At 34.9% G+C, this 12590-nt stretch overlaps 1 protein-coding gene across 1 annotated transcript in view; it reads left to right on the top strand.

Moving 5' to 3' along the window:
- LOC119840192 (runt-related transcription factor 1-like) overlaps positions 1-12590 on the top strand; it is a 26306-nt gene that overhangs the window by 5526 nt on the left and 8190 nt on the right. The window contains exon 2 of the mRNA XM_038366705.1: positions 9075-9188. Coding sequence (XP_038222633.1) covers positions 9075-9188 — 114 coding nt within the window. The remainder of the gene's footprint in view (positions 1-9074; positions 9189-12590) is intronic.

The raw sequence follows: 12590 nt of genomic DNA, 5'->3' as shown, positions 1-12590 counted from the left end.
TTTCCATAAATTTGCAAACCACGAATTATAAGAATTTTTGATTCAATTCATTCAATATCATAACAAATACTCACGCGAATCGAATTTCATAATATTGCTCACAGAATTATAAATAACTAGCTGCGCCCCGCGGTTTCACTCATATAAGTTCGTATCTCGTAGGAATATCGGGATAAAAAGTTGCCTATATGTTACTCCGGTTGTCCAGCTGTCTACGTACCAAATTTCATTGCAATCGGTTTAGTAGTTTTTGCGTGAAAGAGCAACAAACACACACACATTTTGTATGTGGTAGTCGAGCACGCTTCGGCACGAATTGAGCCAGCTCGCACCGGGGAAGTACCACACCTCCACAGAAGACCGGCGTGAAATAGCATTCTGCTGTGTTTCGTTTGGTGAGTGGGGGAGCCAGAAGCCCATATCCTTTTCCATCCCCTTCCCAGTCCTTTCTTTATTCGTCTCGCCAATCCTTTCTTAACCATTCCCAATTTAAAGTCGGCAATCCATTTGTAGAGGCGTAAGGTCTGTAATCGACTTTACGCCTCTACCAATGGGCGGTGGTAGCGCTTACCATCAAGCGTCCCACCAGCTCCATTGCCGATTGTGACATAAAAAAATAAAAAAAAACACCCACATCCTTACAAACAAGTTATAAAATGGAAAATAATAATATAATATAATTAATATAATATTAGTAGGATAGGACAAGATAGGATTATAATATTAGCAGGATAGGATTAAGTTCAGGCAACGAGTTGCAGATTTCCGCAAACCAAATGGGGAAAATATATACGCAGTGGTGGCTCAGTGGTGAGAACCTCGGACTTTAAAATCGACAAGTCGGGGTTCGAGACCGGGCGAGCGTGCAGGAAATAAATTCATTTTTAAATTTATCTGACCTTTGGATAACATCACCACTGCTTAAAACGGTGAAGGAAAACATCGTGAGGAAACCGGCATGTCATAGGAAGCCTGTGACCCAGTAGTGGGAACATATATGGGCTGATGATGACCAAATGGGCAAAAAAAATGATCACTTATAATTTCTTCTTGTATTCCTAGTTCTCCGCCGCGGCTTCGACCGCGTAGTCAGAGGGATCAGTCAAGTCAATTCAGGGTTTTTCCCGCATACTTACTGTTCCCGTGATTTCCAAGATGAAAACTATCTTATGTCCTTTCTCTTCACTATGTAATTTGGTGCAGAGATAGTTTAACACGGTGTTAAAAAAATAAATGTTTTAACACCAAATTTCATCTTAATCGATTCAGTGGTTTATTCGTGAAGGAATGACAGACAGGCAGAGTTACTTTTGCATTTATAATATTAGTAAGGATGTCTATCATTTGCGTCTATCTTTTGCTTCTTTCTGGCCCAATTTGGCCGAACCGTGCTCGACTACCACATATTAAAACTGATTCTGTTTATTAACGTTTCTACCTTGTCCTATGAAAATAAGTCCTAAAGCAAATATAATAGGTATATATAGCATTGTTTGATATGTATTAATAGTTATTATTGTTCTGAGCATCGTAATTACAGTTTAATTTCATCGTTTATTTAATAACAATGTTTGCAGTTTTTCCACGTATTGAGACATCCTTTTAAGCATAAAAAATACTTAATGTCCTCAAATAAACCGCGATATAGATTTCTGGTAAATACTTTTCCATGGCTTCATTTCTTATCGCCACGCAACTGGAACGAGCAGTAGAATCATTTCAGAGTATGCTATGCAAAATGCATTAGATGACTAAATAGTTGAGTGCTTCTTCCTGACATATAGATAAGAAGTATTTGGTTATATTAAGAAACTTTAAATCAATTAATTTGCTTGCATAACTGTCAAGATCTACTTCACGTAAAAGCATAAATTTTGTTATAATCTCGATATCTAAAACACTTGAAAGTATAGAAGTTTGGAACACCGTATACCGTACTTAATAATTATTGAACTATGTACTTTTCAGATCTTATATTTTCAGTTAGTAATAGCAGTTTTGAACATCCCGTTTCATTTATTTATGAATATCTTACCATGTTCCTTGTTTATTCTATATGTTTTATTGATACTGTGATGTAGCCGAGAAAGAATAACAGACAAGAAAATTTTCGCATATATACAGATGCCGATGGTGTAATATGATCAACGGAACTTATAGTTTTTAATACGCTGATTACATAAAAACTACTCATAAAATCCTCTTACATTTTTTTTTTAGATGATTTCTTAAAACTATAGCCCTACTGGCCACCCGTCTACTTTTGCCACCCGCACGCACACAAACGTTTAAAATTATGTTATCGTAGACACAATGCGCACATTATCGGAGGGGTATATGCCGACTAAGCGAAGCTTGCGATGTACATGGATTTCAAGAAAAAATCAAATGAGAAATTCTGTGCACTGTTTTGTTGTTTAAGTATTTTCCTGTACGCAGAGTTTGCAAAACTATAAGTACCATTGAGAACACCATTGGGAGGATACCCTGTAATATTAGAGTAAATTAGATTTTTATTATGTCCTGCAACTGAAGAAAATACATGAAATATTTAACAATTATAACATTAGTGCGTACTATGTTCCATAAGTTATATTGAATTGTTACAATGTTGTGTTTACCTCTTCTTGAAACAACTGAAAAACCCAGACTATACTAACATAAGTAATAGACCAACTTAAGATAATATGTAGGTAATATAAAGCTTAATGATTCAATATGTAACGGTGTACAGTGTACAGTGTACGGTGTACAACAGTAGTAAAGGGAACTGGTACCCCTGATTGTTAGCGGCGATGACCACCCATGAACATTTACAAAGATAGTTTAGCGATGACCGCTTTTAAGGAATGTGAAAACGAAAAGAATTGACGACGGGTATAAAGGAAAGGATTGGGAAGGATCATTAAAAGAGCTAACACGCCTTCGGCTTCCCCATTCAGTGTACATAACTACGAAACACAGCAGCATTCGCATTCTACTATTACGACGATTTTGATGAGATGTAGTATCCTCTTAGCGAGTTTGACCCAATTCATGCCAAGCGTGTTCTCGTTTCCGACATTCAAGAAGAGAGAATTAAAGATAGAAGGTATTTACTAGCTGCTTTCAAAGTGCAGAAATATCACACGCAGAATTAATTTTATATTTGGCATCGGGTACTTAGACCGCTCAGTCCAATATTTATTTGGTTTTGTCACTATTGATTGCTATTAGTTCATATAAATTATCAAAGATCATAGAACCGATAAAGTAAAAGCTTAAAACGGTGAAGGAAAACATCGTGAGGAAACCGGCATGTCCGAGAATCAAAAGTTCGACGACATGTGACACCTGCCAACCCGCACTTGGCCAGCGTGGTGGATTATGGCCTGAACTCTCATAGGAGGCCTGTGTCCCAGCAGCATATGTGGGCTGATGATGATGATGATGATGATGATGATAGAACCGATAGCAGTACACTAAAACAGGAGATATTATGGTTGCAGTGGGGAAGTACTTTTGAAGTTAAAATAGGCTATTTTGTATAATTCTGGCTGACATTAATATTTCAATTACTATATACCTAATTTTCTTAAAAATTACGCATACGTGTGAATACTATTTTATTTTCGTAAAAAATATTACATTGTTAATTACTTAGGTGTTTTAATTAAGTTGTAGGTAAATGTTCAAATATATATTCCGCTACTGTATTCAACTATTTCACTCGCATTTAGTTTTATTCCTTGATGAAAAAGGCCTTTTCCCTGGTTGAGGTTATCTCTTTTCCAAATTACCTCAAGATGCAGATATGTGATTTTATATGGGAGTCCGGTACACTTCAGCACAAAAAGGGTCAGCTCGCACCAGATAAATAACACATCCCATCAGTAAAACAGCGTGAAAAAGTAGCATGCTACTGTGTTTTTTTTTACCGTGATCGCGGGGGCCGGTGGTCCGATTCCATTTCCTCAACCTTTCCAGTCCATTCCTTCTTTCCAGACGTCAATCCTGTCCTTATGCCCCTCACAACAGGCAATGCACATTCACAGTGACACAACCTCTGCGAATTTTCATAGGCGGTGGTGATAGCGCACCATCAGGGGAACCACCAGCTCAGTTGCTCGCTATGGCATAAAAAAGTGATTAAGGAGTCTAGGTTTGATACAGTCGTTGTTTTCTTAAAACTTTTTTCAAATATTCACAAATTTTTGTATGACCTTATATAATGTTGAAATAATTGCTATGAAAAACAAACTTTACTTCATGAGTTAAAAATTTACTTTTTGATCACATTAACAATTTCTTTTGTTATTTCCTTTCATTATGTTTCATTGTCAAATATAACATTTGTAATCAATTTAACAATTTATGATATCCTTATAGTACCTACCTATTTAATAGCTAAATAAAACCCTAACGAAAAACGCGACTCTCTGAAAAATGATCGCAGGTTATCGCATTCTAATGCAGTGACAGAAACGTGTAGTTTCTGTTACACAACAGTTCATTAGTCAGCATCATCCATAAATCAATTCACAACAATTTCTAAACAGCGCAGATACATTTAATTAAACCAGCATACTTCAGTCTTTAAAAAAAGGCGTCTCGAATAACCGCATGTAACTTCAGTGCCAGTAATATTTCAGTTGTGCAAATGAAAAGTTGTTTAAGAAGAAGACGTGTCCCGCCTCTTCGCGCCAACCAATGGAAAATGGCGGGAAAGCAACGTCTTCCGAGTAGGCGGAGCTCCGCCTGCGGTCACAGCCATTTGAATAAAATTTTTCCTTTGAAGAAATCTTTATTCGAATACGTAACGCGTGGGTTTTGCTTCGATACAGCATTGCGCTTAATTGCGCGCACCGATGCCAGCTTTATTCATTATTTTCTTTGTTTCAATGGTTCTCGAATATAGTTTCGTGTGGTTTGCGAGATATTTTTATCGTCCCGACTAAGCACTTAGATCTTTATCCAGCTCTATGTACCTAAATGGACAAGAAACATTTGTAAGATCTAAACGTACAAAAAACCTGAAACAAGAGGAACCCTGTTGAAAGACATATTTAAATGATATCTCATCATTGGTAACTCAATTTTCTATAAAAAATCTTTTAAGTATGTACGCTACCTACATAGGTAATTAATTTTTTGTCAGAAGTACTGAAATCTTCTTCATACATAAGAATATAAGAAGATGTCAGAATCCTTTCAATCAGAAAAGGGCGATTATATATGATCAAAATTCAAAATGTTTATAACAAAATAAAATTATTCGATGCTGAAAGGCCACTCAAAAATAAGTACTCTGTAAATCATTAAAATATAAAGTATTTTCATTGTTCATTCTTTACTTATGAAGTAACATTAAAATATGAAATGGAAAACAAAAAAGAAAACGAATTAAAGTATTTTTAATAGTTTCTTTTGAATAACCTTAGGCTTACATTCATTTATCGGCCTAGTCGTATCTATTTGGCTAGCCTTTTTTTGTAATCTTTCATTTGTCATTTAAGACATCTTCATTGAACTTGGCTCGACTAGCCGGTACACGGTTTTCAATATTCGAACGAAAACCGTCGCACAAGCATTAAAAATTCAAATAAAGAACTAAAAGAGGTTAGCGTAACACGCAAACATCGGGGCACGCACGCGGTAACAGGCCCTTGTCAACCATAACGCGGCCACAACGCCGGTTAACCGGGCCGGGTTAGCCGCGGAAAACTACCATTTCATTTATGGTCGCCTCTCGGTTTTCGGGTAGTTGCTAACTAAGCGCGGCCCGCAAGTTACGTAACTATGAGTATGCTCTGCGGTGACGCCCCGATGATTGGGATGAGATATCACTGCGATGTGCTTTTGTTTGCCGCTAGGCTGTTTATTGCGGATTGTTTTTGGCCGCCGTTAATGATTCTTCAGCGGTTGTCCAAATCACATCCACTTACATTGGTTGTTCACATTGGTCTATTAATCAGTAGCTACCTATTCGCATGGGATTAAAGCTTCAATTTGTTAAGGTTGAATTTCTTCATTAGACATTAATATATGCAACAATACAAGCAATAGTAAATGAAGATAGCACCAATTATCACACGCAATTAAAACTATAATTTCAAGCTTCTTAGCAAGCGAGTTAAATTAATCAGCATTGGGATAATAATAAAGTAACATAATAAAAAATATAACGAAAATGCACTGTGCACCAAGCAACATTTATATTTTTTTTTTGTATCTGAGCAATTTAATTTAACAGTCCTGATACTTACTGCGCGACAAAATTAATGCGTTTCTACTCTACAATTCAATAATAGTTATATTCCTTAACCATTGATTAGATTGCCACCAAACGTCTAACACCTTAGCTTACATCAGCATATTAATTCAGTCAATTAGCGATCGAGGTGAGGCATTAGCACGTCATTACGTCCGACATCGTCCTAATCGCGCCCTGACATCGCAAGGAGTGTATTTGACAGCTGTCAAATTGGATCGCATCTAGCTTTATATTATCTGTGTATGTGTCTATGGTGCGGAGGACAGGATCGTGTAGACATATCTTTATAGAGTCTGAGTCTTTATAAGTCAGAGATACAGATAACATTTTCAGTTGTCAGGTTAATACGTATTTTGAAAAAATACATATAAAATTCGAAGTAGATTAGTAATATTAATGTAATGTGATGTACCTTGAGTACGCGGTAAAATGAGACAATATAAATGACCTATCACATCTATGAAGCCTATTACTTTTTGTCAGGCTATAGGTATATTGCAATTATATGGGTATTGTATTAAAGGACTCAAAAAAATTCAATAAAAAAAAATTTGCAGGTGTCCTTAATCATGCAAATTCTTACATAATACCTATTTGGAAAATTTAAGTCCATCAAATACGAAAATAGCTAAAATTGGTCACGAATTTTATATCTACAGCCATACGAACAAAGCGACATTTCTTATTGTCTCTAAACAATTTAACAAACATTAATAACCGTTACATAAATCAATGACAATAGACGTCATAGCGTGTCATAAGAAGGGTGTGGAGTTGAATGAGGAAATTGTGAGCTCGTAAAACACGGTCTCGTGTACTGGCTACATTAAGTAGGGGTTATTTATTTAGGCGTGGGTCGGTGGCGGACCGAGGCTGGTACCGCGTGCACATCACTCATATGTCAGATGGACTGCCTTTTGATCAGCTAGCTCGATTAACATTGAGAGTCGATTTGTTATGATGTTTAATGTGGTGATTTGACGGCGTTTGTTTGCTTTGCGTGAGTGTTGGTTATCGTGTGTAGGTACATACTTCTTAATAACGCAGTAAGACATTGAAATCGCGATTATATGATGGTATTAACTGTTATATTCTCCACTGTTTTTCTATAGAATATAAGCTTTACGTCCGTTTAGTCAAAGGAAACCCACGGAAATTATTAAGAGTTTCAATTTCGGAAAAAAAGCCATCGCTCCGTACCAAAGTGAAAATGATAACAATCAACCACAGTATCACATTTATAATCTTATTAAGGATTAGCAATGTCAGTTACTTCACATTGTTTTAGGTACTATGTCATAACAATTCAAACAATGTTATCAGTTAAAATTTCATTCCGGCTAAAGTGATGAATGTTAACATCGTAACAACAGAAACCTCATAAGTGCAAACATGTCCTGTTAATAAACTTGGATAGGCCGCAACAAGCGGACTCATGTTAACGTCCATTTTTAACGAGCGGCACACACTGCCCGCAGAAAGTAGCCTACACATGAAATCACGTATGAATGAGGCCTTTTTTCAGTTTTTTTCGCGTGTATCCAGCGGTGTGCCGCTTCAGGCCCCATTAAAGCTTACATGTCACCCGCCCCGACCCTCGCCCCGCAGACGGGTAGGGAAAAATCACAAAATCGGTATTGGCTGCATCCCACAGCGAGCCAAAGCGCTCTACAATACAGCTTTGACGGACGGTCATTTAATATTAACTGTGGTTTTTCCGCAGATGGAAATGTTTTTTTTATTGCCAACGTTATGCTGTGATGAAGTGTTCGGCCCGTTGTTTGTGACGCGCTCTGACGTGTTGTGGATGAGTTGCTCTTTTATGCCCTTCACGTTTGAATGAGATTTCATTTCGAGTGCTTATTTTGCTGAACAGTAGGCAATCCCATTTAAATGGTCATCGTCTCGCAAAACAAAAACGGCGCGCATACCGTCCAAGTTGAGAGTTATCAGTCTGAAAAACCAGTTATTTTTTGATAGACAATTTGTCGTCGCATCGATGTTGCAGTAAAAATTTCATTCGACACGCAAAATTGAAAACGAACCGGCAATAAATTTTTGAACTTTCCGAACAAGTGATCAAAATTGAACTACAAAAAGTGGGTTTTCGGCGAAAAGAGAACGACCGCAGATTGAATTTATCGCTTTCACTCACGTCCAAAACAGTTTATGTACGGAAATAAATTATTCTTTTAATTACCATTTTGTTATTGCTCGTTTTTATAAGGATTTTATATCAGACGATATTTGCGTTGTTCTTTAGTGTGACACTTATATGTGTATTCAGTTTTTTGTTGCGCTACGTATGCGACTATATATGCGCTTACTTAAAACGTTTGTTTTACATTCGAACATTCTTATAAATAGTAAGCTAACATCTTTATTATTATAAATAGTAAACTAACTTAAATAATATTATTGATGTTAAAAATAACACAAAGAAAACATGTAGGATTCATTTACTTTATAGATTATTATTTTAATCTTTAGGTACTGATATTCTAAATGCGAAAGTGTGTTTGAATGTATGTATTTCTTACACGTGGCGTCGGAGCAATTTTGGCTAGATATTGGATGCATATTACCGCGGTCAAACATCTCTTTCCCATGGAAATTTCCTCTGCTAGCCCGGGCAAAGTCGCGGGTGCATAGCTAGTATTCTATGCCTGCATGCATGTATATGTACATTCTATGCATAGATATGAAACTGCAAATGCAAGAATGTGAATTGGACGTCTATTTTAAAACAGCCTTTACTACATGCGTGTAGAACAAGTGTAAACACGTCTATGAAGTTTAAAAGCTATATATTTTGTTTCAGGTAAATCCTTCACTCTCACGATAACCATATCAACGACACCGCCCCAAGTCACCACCTACAACAAGGCTATCAAAGTCACCGTGGATGGACCCAGAGAACCTCGTTCAAAAACCAGTTAGTATAATGCCACAATAAATAAATTTTCTATTTTTAATAAGTTAAATAAAGCAAACATATGAAACAACTAGCTGCGCGGTTTCACCCGCGTAAGTCCGTATCTCGTAAGAATATCAAGAAAAAAAGTTGCCTATATGTTATTCCAGTTGTCCGGCTGTCTACGTACCAAATTTCATTGCAATCGGTTCAGTAGTTTTGCGTGAAAGAGCAACAAACACACACATCCTTAAAAACTTGCGCATTTATAATATTAGTAGGAAGGATTAATAAAACATACCAATACATGAAACTATTTTGTAACTCAAGAATCCAATAAGTCAAATGATGTCACGTTCAATATTAAAATATGTAATCTGCAATTAATCGTTTTACATCTTATTTAGATCATCTTCGGTGCTTGATTTGTTTTGGCCTATATTTTAGTAAAATTACGTTGAATATAACAACATCTTGTACTATTCTAGTATGGTATGAAATTCAATAGTAACAGAAACTGACTTGAAGTAGTGTCAGTAGTGTCAGGAGAATTTGAATTCTAAACGGTAAATTATTATATTTTTAATACAAAAAATTTAATAAATAATTCTTTAACAAATCTAAAATGTTTACTGTCCCATTATTGACTTCTAGTTGCAGACTTGTTATAGTGAGGAGAGATAATAAAGAAATGTACCTAAATAAGACAATTGTCGTCTAAACTTTTTAATATACCTTTATTCCTATGAATCCATTATTCTATTAAAGCATTGTTTCAGACATCCATATTATTATTATAAATGCAGTCTGTAATGTTTGTAGGTAATATAAGATCGTTTGTTACTTACACGGCTTAACCAATTTGGATGAAATTTGGAATAGAATTGGATTTTTTTTAATGCTCCAAATATAATGTCAATGTTTTTTTAAAGCTATAGTAAATCGAAAGACAGATTCGAGAAACTTATCCCTTTAAATTTTTTAAAATTCGAAAAACCTAGAATTCAAAATAGTAATAAGACTTACAAAGAAAAGTGTTTAAATAGAGGATGACTCTTTTATACTTATTCTAATCCATCTGTAAAGTTAGATTTAAATTAAAGACTCAAAAATAAATTTTATTTATTTTATGAATAGCACTAACAAACTTGTGTACATTATTTTTTATATAATTAGAAACTTTATTAAAAAAATTATATAAACACAATATAAGATAAGTTTTGATTTAATTAAAACTTTTTTAATGTCAATAACAAACATTAAATATACATGTCTGCCTATATATTAAATTTCTCATGTTTAATATTGTAAATGAAAATCAGAAATAATCTAAAGTTAATTTTCAAGGCATTTCAAAATTCAAAATATAGAGTAGACCGCAAAACATTCCCAAACAACTCGCCCTAATGAAGGCAATTTATTAATAATTTCTGAAGAACCAACCCTAACTCGTAGCATTAACAAATTATGATATTCTCGGTTTTCATTTTATTTCATCCTTTTAAAAAAAAAAGTATACATAGTCTATGACAATCATACATAATAATTTTGAAACAGGTTGAATAGTTTCGGACATTATTTTAATATTACCTCTTATTAGTATTTTATAATTATTAGTGTAGTAGAAATTTGTAATTAAAATAATTGTTTTCTAGAAAAGAAGGCAATGGCGTATAGAAGAATTAAAGGTTTCAAAATAGGTACAATTAACAACTGTTTCTATCAAACACAAAAAGATTCACGCTAATCGGTAGAAGATTTACAATATTATCGAGTTACAACACAGTCGTATTGAGAATCTACTACAAAACAAAAATATTACCTATGAAATTTCTCAAACATTTTGTATCTATACAAAGTCATGCTGGGTTGACTATAATGTCTGTATCTTAAACTTCCTAATGTTTTATTTTTGTCAACCGTTTCGAAAGCAATCAGAGACAACGCGAAGCATTATTTAAGATGCTAACTTCACATGCATTTTGACTAAAACCTCCTCATTTCATATTAAATCTACTCTATACCACACTTCACTACTTCCAGCGTATTTAATTCATTACTGAAGCAATTCAAACAGTTGCAAGCGGGATGACGGGTACAAATGACCGTGCGTTACCCCTCCAAATCACACCTAACGCTCTATCAATCCTCATCACGGAAAGAAATTAAAATAATTGCTGATGGAGGCTGGGCAGGGAACCGCTCGCATAAGTGAACTCTTTGTATCAACCCGTTATTGCTTTCATTCAAAACGTTCATATTGAACTGAACTCGTTCTGTTCATTCGCAGTGATGCTCATTATGGCATTTTTAATGACGCATTTTAATGAATCGACGATTATTCGATTTTTTTGAATTAATTTGTAGAATGTTGTAAGGCCATCTCACTTAGAATTTTTAAGAACAATCGTTTGATATGTACCATTATTGATTTGTTTACATAACTACCGTTTCTAATTGTTGGAAATAATGAAATATATTTCAAAATGCTCATATTCATTCCTGTTTGAAAAAATAATGTAAGAATGCGAGTTGTTTAAATTGTAGTATAATAACTTAATCCGAATATATTACGCTACTGCAATCTATGTTATATTTTGGGTTATAATAAGTTCTTTATAACCAATAATATGATAATCAAAAACTCTTACATTTATACATTCTATATTAGCTTCAAAATCTAAACTCTCCTTTATAGGTATTCGACGTAAAAGCAAAAATAACTAAATAGTTACAACGTAAGTCTTCATTCTCAGACTATCCGGCATCTCACGGTTCAGTTAAACTATGCTGCCGATGAAAAATGCGAAGGATCTCGCATGTACCGCTAGACGAATGTGAGGGTACAAAGGAGGCTGCTGTAATGAATCGGTTGTTTAATTAATTAGTCAAGAAAGGGCCTGGGAGGGAACACCCTGCGCGTGTGTGCATGCCATGCATATTGATTTATTATGCCTCCAGCCTCTTCGAAGGCGATAAATTATTTAATTCTAAGTTCCGACGCATGTATATAGACGGAGGCATTGTATGCGGGTTTATTAATGACTCGAACGATTTGTGCATGTTTTGTTTAAGATGAAATCGTGTTGAGCATTGGATGGATGGAGAGTTGCGTGTATTTTTGTTGTGCTTAGTTGTAATAAAATTCAACTATACATAAACAAACAATTATTACACGCGGCTTTACCTCACCTCAGTCGGCAAAGGAATTTTAAAAGTACCCATTCTATACCATTTTTATCCTCATATAGATACAAAATCATACCATAGAAAGAACAAGGAAAGAACCATAGTTTTACATTTCAAATATTAGTAAGAATAATTCAATATACACAACATCATAAGAAACAACACAGGTACGTCTACAAACAATAAAAATTTCATTAAAATTGCGAGTAATAACACTGCAAGCAATAATTAGGT

Source organism: Zerene cesonia, chromosome 5 (assembly GCF_012273895.1).
Source record: "Zerene cesonia ecotype Mississippi chromosome 5, Zerene_cesonia_1.1, whole genome shotgun sequence".
NCBI lineage: Eukaryota > Metazoa > Arthropoda > Insecta > Lepidoptera > Pieridae > Zerene > Zerene cesonia.
This window is presented reverse-complemented; position numbering and strand designations above follow the sequence as displayed.